This window comes from Epargyreus clarus, unplaced genomic scaffold (assembly GCF_041222505.1).
Source record: "Epargyreus clarus isolate Ecla_fem2 unplaced genomic scaffold, WU_Ecla_fem_2.2 ptg000034l, whole genome shotgun sequence".
NCBI classification, from domain to species: domain Eukaryota; kingdom Metazoa; phylum Arthropoda; class Insecta; order Lepidoptera; family Hesperiidae; genus Epargyreus; species Epargyreus clarus.
Genome location: NW_027332239.1, coordinates 2,623,792 through 2,634,430, shown reverse-complemented (window position 1 = coordinate 2,634,430; position 10,639 = coordinate 2,623,792). Strand labels below are relative to the sequence as shown.

The window sequence follows — 10,639 nt, the reverse complement described above, 5'->3', positions numbered from 1 at the left end:
AACAAATTTTTATACTTAGTTCATTTTCGAATAATATAATTCTCCATTCCTCATAAATCGTCGGTGCCGTGAAGTCCTGTGTACATGAGGATCCATGTGACCTGCAAAGATGAAAATTTATTTGGATATACTAACCAAAGAACACATATCTGCAGTTTTATTGTCATTGCTAACCAAATTGTTGAAATATAGACATATTTTTTGGACGATTCTTATTGTCTCGTTTTTTATCTGTCTTTTGAGCTGTCACTTGCATCCACGTATCTATGCTTGTATCCGATATTCTCTCACTTGAATAAAACTAGAAAAACTACAAATTGCTATTTTACTTTACAAATAAACCAAATAGTTGGAAAGGTCAATCACAACAGCATTACTGACATTGAGAATTAAATTTTAAAAAGTAAAATTTGTGGCTTTGCTTTATCTCGCGCCTTTAAAATTTGAATAGGGATTTTACGCCGTTTCCACTAGTTTTATATGTGAAAGATTATGAACAAAATTTTTAACATTAAAGAAAATTGGCTTTAGTCCTTCTTACTGTAAAACCTATGCCCAGCAGTGGAAAAGTGGGCTGGCATCAAATTTATCATCTATATAAATGTTATTGGTATTATACAGGCAGACAGACACATTTTCTCATAAGGAAAGATGTGCTTGCTGCACAATTAAAATGAGCCTCAAACTAGTTTTATGTATACAAAATAAATTGAGCAGGTTTTTGGTATTTGAGTTATTTTATAGTTTAACCTTAACAGAATTGAATAACGTGTTTTTTCAAGATCATTGTAACCAAATTTACATAAACATGTCTGTAGTGACATTTAAAATTTGAGTAATTGTCATATAGGTACATTTTTGAGCACTTTGAGTAAAATACAAATAACATTAATCTTTCGTCTTTTTAAAGAAACCAAGTTATTTAAGAACATTGGGTGGTTATCATCTTTACCTACACAATAACAAACATGCTAATTACACTGATAAGGCATAATTATTTAAATATTACCATTTTAAGAACACTTTCCCCTAAAACATAAGTTTTATAACTATATTTTTTTAGATATATTGATAAGACCTGAGGCTGGCTATCATTTATCAATTGCAATTAGTTGCAATTCCAATTCAGTTTATCAATTGCAATAACAAATTTATTAAAATTACATATTGCGTGCTTTCAATGCTAAACAAAATATAAAATGGAAAATATATATATAGATCTTACCAAAAATCCTGCAAATGAAGTCATAAATCCCTCCTTAGTGAGTTCCCAAACACCTCCATACTCCTCCTCATCAATACCTTGGAAATTGTACATGTAGAAATATATTACTGCCGCATTCACAGTCACAAAGCTGAAAAAAAGAAACACTCATCAGACCATTATAGTTTCAGTGTTGATAAAAAACAGGTAAGTGTAGTGCCCGGGCAATAATGTTGATGGAATTACAAATATTTTGATTTTGAAGATATATTGTACAAAAATAATGCAGTGTTAGCCTAGTAGTTAAGAATCGCAGCCTCTTGATTGAGGGTTCCAAGGTTCAAATCCCAGGCACACCTCTGATTTTTCAAAGTTATGTGCGTATTAGGAATTAATAAACACTTGCTTAAAGAACTAAGGAAAACATTTTGAGGAAACCTGCATACCTGAGAAATCTTTAAAAAAAGTTTTCAAAGGTATGCAATGTTTACCAATTTGCCCTTGGCCAGCAGAGTGGACTATGTGCTAATCCTTCTCATTTTGAGAGGAGACCTGTGCAGAGCAGTAGGACAATAATGGGTTGATAATAATGATGATGATTGTACAATATGTAATATTAAGTTACAATCATCATAGTACATACAATTGAATTTAAACATAACTTTTATTTTATTATTTATTTGAAAATTGAAGTATTATAAAGAGAATGGGTAACACTTACAGTAAAAGCCCTAAAAATCCTTTTAATGGCAAAACACCCCATAGGAGCCCTAAAATAATCCCCATCGCTTGACGCATCCAGTAGATTACATCTAAAAATTCATCCTGAAAACAAACATTTAAATTAATTTTGAAGAACAAACTACAAATAAGAGCAGATCATGCATTGAAACACGAGGTATTCCACCAAAGGATTGGTACTATTGGCTCCTGAGGTCTGCCATGGATGTCTTTTTGTACACATTTATTCAATACTAATTTTAAACCCTTCATCTTAGTATGATTACTTAATTCTCTTCAAAGCAAAATACACAAGGTTTAAACGGCTTGAATAAGGTAAAAATAGGTGTAGCGGTGATGCCACTTCAATGGAACTACAAATTTACATAAAATCATTGTAAAGTTTTGACCAGAGACCGAATTACAGTTTATGATTTCACGATGATCATGTTATGGCTGACAGACATTTATATCACTGCAACAGTGTAATAAAAAGATATTGTGCCATTGTAAATAGAAATATCCCGTGATTTAAAAACTAACCTTGTCCGGCCACTCGGAATTTGAAGTGAACGCTCTTTTCCATATCGACTCCAATGTTTTGCTTTTCACCGAGCTCTCCACCGTTTTAGTCTTACTCGACATTCTCAGAACTTTTATAATCTCGTTAAAATTATTAATGTTTCATTTATAAAGAGCAATCAATAAATATTATAGGTCCGATCCGAAATTCCGAATCCAATACGTCCGTGATTGTCCACGTCAATGTCACAATGACATGTCAGAAAATGACACGCGTGACGCGTTTCCAATTTATTAAAAAGATCTCATCATAAGACAAAGATAATTTATATTTACATCCATTTCATATTTATTATTTTGATTATACGCTACACATTTCATGGTACAATTTGTACCATAAAATATAAGATTATTACAATAGCTTAAAGATAAATATTTTTTTTTTTTATTTTTTATTTTTTATAATATAAGAGTAGCAGACTAGCATGCAGTCTACCTGATGGTAAGTGGCTGCTGCCGCCCATGGACATCTGTAATCAACCCCAGATAGGATTAGATATTCCTACCTGAGGTCGGCCACAGATGCGCCGCTACCCCTGAGGACTAAGCTGGAACGCCTCGGAAAAGTCTGTCTCCCTTACCACACCCTTCAAACCGGAACACAGCAACGCCTAACACTGCTGTTATTAGGTAGAAATAGGTGTGGCGGTGGTGCCGCCGGAGTCGAACCACAAAGGGTTCTACCACCTTCAAATTTACTCAATCTAGTCTCAACTCCATTTCAAATTAAAGCTCAGAGAGCTTTGAGACTTGCCGAAGCCGTGTATAATTTTCAACAGTTATTTTATGCTTAAATATTCGCTACATTTATGAAAACCTGTTAGAATTATGTTCAAATAATACACAAAAGAAAAGAGTAAAAAACAATATTTATTTATCACAACATAGCAACTAGAAAGAAGTGCGTCTTTGAATGCAAATAATTTTCTTCCTACGTAGATTTTTAAATGCTTATAAAGTAGACGTCCATTTTTCAAACATAATTAAAAAAGCTATGTGATCTCTAAAACAAAGAGTATTACAAGCAAGTAATCACTACCACTGATTTCTTCTAAAGATCTGCAACTATTTCATTAAAATTGAGAAACTGTTATTGATATGTATAAAATTATTTTGTTGATAGACTCACAAAATACTAAAGCAAAATAAGACTTATAAAAACAATTTTGAATTCACTCTTTTTAACAACTTTTGAGTAATTATTAGACATCAAATACAAACATAACAATAACAATTTTATTGTTTACGACCATCAATGTAAAAAAATAAAATGTAATATTTGACCCAATGATTACAATTTATTTCTGTGCTATATAATGGTAAATTTAATCTCATTTAACATTGCGTGTCCATTAGCACTTATTAATTATATTCAGATCAACCCAGATGAGGAACACTGGTATTAGTATCTCAAGTTTTGGAAACTACAAACTACATTATAAATGCTTATAAGGTAGGTACGATTCTATTTTTCAGCCGCTGTTTTCTCTCTGCCTCTATCTTCTTTGTAATGTCCCAGCATTCTTTGTTTAGGGTGTCGAAGCCTCTGGATAGACTGACCAGCCTGGCCAATACCAATAACCGGTGAAGATCATCAGCTGTTACTGGGTTCTCGCTGTCTGCATTATTACGCATCTCTATGAAATCGTCCTCTACAAACTGGAAAGAAATATTTGCCTGTGCTATACTCATAAAAGCACGCTACAGAAACTAAGCTAAGTCATACAATATGTCCATTAGTCTATAATAGTGAAACTGCTGAATCAATTTTCTTACAATAACGCAAAATATTTTATAGCTTTTATCACACACTAATTTTATAACCAATATGTATAAACTAAGAATTAGAAGGTAGGTCTTTGGTTATACCTGTAAATCTTCACTTATAGTGTACTTGACAAGCTTGAGATTGGTCAAATAGATCCTTATAGTGTTCATGATCTCTTCTTTGAGGTAATATGTGGCCGCCTCCACTATAGCATCAAATATTTCTAGAGATGATTCTTCTGGCCTTAGAGGAACATGATAGTCACTCTGGAAACAAAGTGAACTTTTTAAGTATATTGAAAAACAGGTTTGCATATCACATGATTATCATTATTAGCCTGAGAGTATTAAATTAATATCCAATTTAAGATAAATCCGATTAACAAATGTAAGTATATCCTCTAGATAATGCTCACATCATTTGTTTAGAGATGTATTATTTCCATAAAATTTCCAATAGGAAACCTAATTAGATGAATGTTAGTAGACCTCATAAACTGGTTTAATTTTAGTCCTAATTCAAAGACCTATATTAAACAGTTTTACAGTAATACAATATTAAAAACCTTTCACAAGATAAAGAAATAAATAATCATGAAATAAATCACAATTGTATTGTATTGTATCCTTTCATACAAATTATCCACAAACTTACGGGCAACAATGATTTCCCCTCGGACAGCACTAGCACAGAGACATCAGAGTCAAACTCCATCTTATAGTATTTAAAGTCGTACTCCACTCTCTGTTGCTGTATCAGATTGCCCAACGCCGTGATGTTGTTGACTCCGGTAGCGTCCAGGCGACCTTGCTCCATTTGAGTTTCGTCCAGTACTAGATGTGTGTGCTTACTCAACTGTAGTATGCCGCTTGTTAGGCGGTTGCATTCATAATCTTTTCTGTGGAAAATAGGTATGTTTAAGCTATGTTTTTATAGGATGTAATTAAATAAAATTTCCAAGGAATCAACTAGAGTTAAACATCCACTTAGTTAATCTTTACAGGAGACATTGAATTGCAATGGATCATAAGATCTTTGTTAAGTATACGACACTGTTATTAAAATGATACCAAATCTATCTTATATTCTAGTCTTAAATTTTTTTTTGAAAAATCCCATGCAATAATTTAAGCCCTCTAAAATGGCATCATCCTTAAAAAATTGTGAGACTATATTATCACACAGTAATAAAAAAGATGATGTAAATTTGAAATTAAATAGAAAAAACTTAATACTCACTTAGGTAATAGTGCCATAGTGTTCATGTTATCTATTGTAAGTGGCAGGTAGTAACTCTTGGTCACAAACTGTTGGATGACGTCATACAACTGTTTTGCATAGTTTGGATACTTCTTGGTGGGCAGATTAGAAATGTTTAGGCAGAATTGGCCGAGAGCAAGCGTGTCTTGTCGCATATATCTGAAAATTATCAATTACATTGAAGTGTCCTTAATTTTAATACAACTTATTATTTGTAAGCAATTACAACTATGGTCACTTGCACAATAAAGTATTGAAGCAGTTTAAAATCAAAACCCTTATTCTTGTTGATATGTATAGTTGATGGTTACATTTGTAAAAATAAATTTTAAGAATAAGAAACCTTTGTTTACCTAAATTAGAAATTTGACGGTTTCAAACAGTTTCTATAAAAATTATAATTTGATCTTTGATAGGCAAAAGTTAGTTAAAATTGATAATTACTAATGAGTGTTAGTGTAAATATAACTTACACACAGGAAATGAGATGACATATCAGATACTCAGCAGACAGTTTGTCCCCGAGCAGTAATTCTGTGAGTGCCTTCAACAAATGCTCTCTGGCAGTGTTAGCATCTTTCAGAACTGTTTCTGTAATGACAAATTGTCCTTGTACATTCATATACATTAACATGGATACATACATATACATTAACATGGCTTACACTTCACCTACACCAATGATTGTACAACCAATATAAGCCATTTAATCATTACATAAAATACATGAGTTGTAAATATACTTAACTACTTATATAATAATCTAGATATTCAGACTAAGGTCACATAAATTGCTCAATCCTCTTTATTGTATATAATCTCTTTATTATTACATAATCCTATTTCTGCCTATTAACAGTAGTGATAAGTGTGCTGAATTCTGGTTTGAAGGGCGTGATAAGGGAGATATACTTTTCAGAGGTGTTCCAGCTTAGTCCTTAAGGGTATTGGTGCATCTGTGGTCGACCTCCTATCTGGCGTTGATAACAGATATTCCTGGGTGGCAGTAACCAGTTACCATGAGGTGTACTACATACTCGTCTGCTACTCTTATATTATAAAAAAAAACATAAGTTGCTCAATGCTCCTTATTATTATAAACTTTGCTTACCTTGATCAAAGCTTTTAACCAGTGGGTTACAGTGATCCAGTTTCTTAACATGCACAGCATGGAGCCTCGGCACCAGACTTGGTGGTGGATTGTGAGTTATTGTCTCCACATCAGACCCTTCCTCAGGCTCCAGTAAGGAGTTCTTCTCACCGTGAAACTCCCCAGACAGCGCTGGGTCCATGGACAGAAATCCAACTACCTCGATCATGTCGTTCAGCTTAAGATTATTATCTTCATCATATATCTGAAAAATATGTATTTTCCTCTGCTGTATATGATTTTTTTATCATCTAAATTTGAAATATTTTTTTACTTATAATGAATTAATATACAAGTGTTAAAGTACAGACATACTTCAATAATAACTTTTTCTACAAGTGAATTTGAATGATGCAAATGCAAATATTGTTTACATATACAGGAAAATAATATAGATACAAAAACTTAATTAACAAAAATAGATTTTAATTTTTTTTTAAATAGGGATTACCAAATTTTCATTCTATTTGTGAAATTGGTCAAAACCACTATTATGACAAAGTGACATTATTTTCAGTGGATGGCAGTCAATTCACTACAAAACCTTATTTACCAACCTTCACAATGCAAGACTGGCTGGGCACATCAGGCAAGGGGAAGTTAAGTAAATGTTCCCTTGAAACTGCATTGGTAGGGTTATTGACTGTTTCTTTAGTCTTTGGCTCCTTATTTCCAGAAACTTCTGCATCCCCAGTATCCATAGCGTCTGAGTCTTCCTCAGTCTCATCATAACTCCGTTTCAGTTTGGTGCTAATGTTTAATCTCTTAGATGAACCAGGCTGTTGTTCTAAATGCTTCAAGTGGTTGTGCTTGTTCTCCTCGTGTAATGCCCAGTCGTTGAAACCTGGCATTGACACAACAACCATTGTTTGTCGTTGAGCACTTTTCAGATTTTCAGTGTAGTTTATTTTCTCATTTTCCTATAAAAATGTTATGAGAGATGGAAAGTTCGAGAAAAGACTAGTGTATTTGGAAATTCGAATATATATTTTATTTATTGGATCTTAAAACATTACATATTCAGCTAATCCAGACAATATGATTAAAAATGTTACTATTGACATTTTTTTACCAAATATTGTTTTCTATACATTCAGGTTTGCATTTTTAGGCGTCAAGTTATTAAATACAATAAGCTTACCAGTATATGAGCAGTATCACAGTACTTCCCAGACTTGGTTTTGATTTCATTTGTTACTATGTTAAAAACTTCAAAATGCTCAAAGTAAAATTCAGGGTTGTGCATGTCCTGGATCATGCCCCGAAACCGCACTAGCGTACCATCGGGGAGGTTGTGAGACGCATTCGAGTTCAACAGGGGTATCTAAAAGGTTATATAGAGGTCAATAAAAATACAACAAATTTACCTTTTATCTTATTTTTAAATGAAATACCTGATGCCAACGAGACAGTTTGAGAAGCCTTTCCTTCCAGGCGACTTCGTTTGCTATCCATATTTCGGGGGTAACTGTATCAAAATCATGAGCAAAGTCGTGCATTGTTATACTAATGTTTGCTTATTTTAAAGTGGTCGCTGAATTCACTATTAAGATACTCTCAGATTTATAATATAAAGACAGGGCTTATTATTCAGGATACCATTCAAAAGCTTAATTTAAAAGTGATTATAGTATCTATATAAATAATTTTGTGCCACTACACTTCAAAAACAGGAATAAATATTGTGATTGTGATTGATTTAATTCTATCAAACTGACAGACAGCAAGTCAGTCAGCCAGAAACACAGAACACCTATACTCCTGCCAGAAAGCCCTAGCAGAAAGCGGTCACAAGTTATTAGTTAAAATTATTAATTGAAGAATTAAGATACAAGCATAAGTCACAACATATCCCGCGCGCGCGAATTATTTCGTTTATTCGTTTCGATCAATTTTATTTTTATCTTTTTTTCTTTCATTCAAATGAACGATATAATGTGGCGTGACTGCTAGGTTTTTAACTAAAGAGAGATTATGCAAAAAAAACTCGATTCTAAGAAAAAATAAAGCCAAAAAAATCCCTATTCATTCTTGCTTATTGCGATTGTGGATAATAATTCTATATAATGGCGGAAACGACAAAAATATAAAAGAATACATCAAAATAATAAATTCAAACATAACATAAAATCTGGCAATACTGTCCGAGGCCGGCGTCACTTGGCGTCACGCTTTATTTTTAAAATTTTTATTTCTTGCATGCAAACTTTATTTAAGCAAATATTGGAGTGAGTTGAAATTAAAATTTTAACTTTTGATTGAACTAGAGATTCATTTGATGCAACAATTAGAATTCATAAGGACTGGAGTGGACGGTTGTAGCAGGACTACAAATCTTAGTTTACTAGTATTTTATGGTGTACTTGTTTTCCAAATAAACTGTAAAGTTCATTAATAAGTTAGTTGATTTTCTCTTTTTTTCTTTGCTACTACGAATTACTATTGTTACACTTTTTATCTAGCGTTTACAAACTAGTAGACATCACTATCAAATATAAGTGTTAATATAACCTCAAAAGTTTGTGCCGGGAAAATCTGCTGCGGATCAATATTGTTCTTAATTCAAATAAATAGGCAAGATGTGTAGTGAATTGAACGCTTACTAGTTAAATACAAAAAAATATTAGTAGTAATATAATAATTACATTGTTTACTTCTTTCAGCCATGGATATTCGACCAAATCACTCCATTTACATAAACAATTTGAATGAGAAGATTAAAAAGGAGGAGTTAAAGAAATCTCTGTACGCCATCTTCTCTCAATTCGGGCAAATTCTTGATATTGTGGCACTAAAGACACTAAAGATGAGAGGGCAGGCATTTGTAATTTTCAAAGAAATTTCAAGTGCCACAGCTGCATTGAGGAGTATGCAAGGGTTCCCGTTTTATGATAAGCCAATGGTAAGCACTTCTGTGTTATTATTATCAAAAAATATCAAACATTCTTTTTGTACATGTCTTATTGTAGACTATACAACAACTACAAAAATCTGTATTAAAATTGTCCAGCAAGTTTTGAATAAGGACATGAAATCTTTTTTCAAATTTTATAATTTATTTCCACTTTTTCCTATTTACAGAGGATCCAATATTCAAAGACTGATAGTGATGTCATTGCCAAAATGAAGGGAACATTCCAGGAGAGGCCAAAGAGACCAAAGATGCCAAGAGGGCTAGATGATAAGAAAAAGAAGACCAAGGACCCCAACCGTGCCGCTATCCCTGGGTTTGGTCAACCAAGTCTGCTCAATAATGTCAATATTGAGCAGCCACCTAACCAGATATTGTTCTTGACCAATCTTCCCGATGAAACATCTGAGATGATGTTGTCTATGCTTTTTAACCAGTATGTAACATTGTTTATTTTTTTAAGATGAACTTACTAGCAATGGCCACCTTATTTATTATTCGGGCTAAAGTCTTAGTGGCATTAGGTATTACTTTTTTAGTAATTAGTAGCTTATTCCAATATGTTGATGTTTACAATTTGTCAAAAAAAAAACAATCTATGTTCAGACCTCACTCACTTCACTTATAGTTTCTATGTCCAAAATATCTATATAGTCTCTTTTTAAACTCATGTAGTTTAATTTTAGAAAATATTTATATATAATTTTATCACCATTAAAACACTTTTGAAACCACTATTTCCTCATTTCAGATTCCCTGGCTTCAAGGAAGTGCGTCTAGTGCCAAACAGGCATGACATCGCCTTTGTTGAGTTTGCGAATGAGATGCAGTCTGCAGCTGCTAAGGAGGCATTACAAGGCTTCAAGATCACTCCTACCCATGCCATGAAGATTACCTTTGCGAAGAAGTAGATGTAACCATAACTCTATTTATACTTTATGTATTAAGTTTTTATCTAATAAAGATTTAAGTTTACTTGAGAACTGTTTTAAGCATTGCACTCGGCTGAAACAGCTCTCTGGCTGTGACTAGTCATTAAGTGTA

The 10,639-nt window shown here is 32.9% G+C and overlaps 3 protein-coding genes across 3 annotated transcripts; 1 reads left to right on the top strand and 2 right to left on the bottom strand.

Moving 5' to 3' along the window:
- LOC140755875 (GEL complex subunit OPTI) lies at positions 1-2,707 on the bottom strand. Its single transcript, XM_073091220.1, has 4 exons — positions 2,468-2,707; positions 1,926-2,029; positions 1,226-1,355; positions 1-101 (listed from the first exon to the last, which is right to left on the bottom strand). The coding sequence occupies exons 1-4, from the start codon at positions 2,567-2,569 to the stop codon at positions 51-53; spliced, it is 387 nt and encodes a 128-aa protein (XP_072947321.1). The 5' UTR covers positions 2,570-2,707; the 3' UTR covers positions 1-50.
- A 651-nt stretch (positions 2,708-3,358) lies between these two features.
- LOC140755848 (mini-chromosome maintenance complex-binding protein) lies at positions 3,359-8,421 on the bottom strand. The gene is made up of 9 exons (XM_073091189.1): positions 8,079-8,421; positions 7,826-8,008; positions 7,242-7,604; positions 6,646-6,889; positions 6,008-6,125; positions 5,514-5,693; positions 4,929-5,172; positions 4,376-4,540; positions 3,359-4,165 (listed from the first exon to the last, which is right to left on the bottom strand). Exons 1-9 carry the CDS (start codon positions 8,181-8,183, stop codon positions 3,953-3,955), a joined length of 1,815 nt encoding a protein of 604 aa, XP_072947290.1. The 5' UTR covers positions 8,184-8,421; the 3' UTR covers positions 3,359-3,952.
- Positions 8,422-8,812: 391 nt separating this feature from the next.
- Positions 8,813-10,639, top strand: snf (U1 small nuclear ribonucleoprotein A snf). Its single transcript, XM_073091190.1, has 4 exons — positions 8,813-9,082; positions 9,348-9,586; positions 9,766-10,031; positions 10,347-10,639. Exons 2-4 carry the CDS (start codon positions 9,350-9,352, stop codon positions 10,504-10,506), a joined length of 663 nt encoding a protein of 220 aa, XP_072947291.1. The 5' UTR covers positions 8,813-9,082; positions 9,348-9,349; the 3' UTR covers positions 10,507-10,639.

Bases quoted from the DNA above. Each gene is read 5' to 3' on its own strand.
- LOC140755875 (XM_073091220.1), bottom strand. From the start codon at position 2,569: ATGTCGAGTAAGACTAAAACGGTGGAGAGCTCGGTGAAAAGCAAAACA. The intron at 2,030-2,467 runs GTTAGTTTTTAA...GTTTGTTTTCAG, and splicing joins ATTCCGAGTGGCCGGACAAG to GATGAATTTTTAGATGTAAT. The intron at 1,356-1,925 runs GTAAGTGTTACC...TCTTTTTTTCAG, and splicing joins GGATTTTTAGGGCTTTTACT to CTTTGTGACTGTGAATGCGG.
- snf (XM_073091190.1), top strand. From the start codon at position 9,350: ATGGATATTCGACCAAATCACTCCATTTACATAAACAATTTGAATGAG. The intron at 9,587-9,765 runs GTAAGCACTTCT...TCCTATTTACAG, and splicing joins CGTTTTATGATAAGCCAATG to AGGATCCAATATTCAAAGAC. The intron at 10,032-10,346 runs GTATGTAACATT...TCCTCATTTCAG, and splicing joins TTGTCTATGCTTTTTAACCA to ATTCCCTGGCTTCAAGGAAG.
- LOC140755848 (XM_073091189.1), bottom strand. From the start codon at position 8,183: ATGCACGACTTTGCTCATGATTTTGATACAGTTACCCCCGAAATATGG. The intron at 6,126-6,645 runs GTAAGCAAAGTT...TTGTCATTACAG, and splicing joins GGTTAAAAGCTTTGATCAAG to AAACAGTTCTGAAAGATGCT. The intron at 5,694-6,007 runs GTAAGTTATATT...GATAATTTTCAG, and splicing joins TGTCATCTCATTTCCTGTGT to ATATATGCGACAAGACACGC.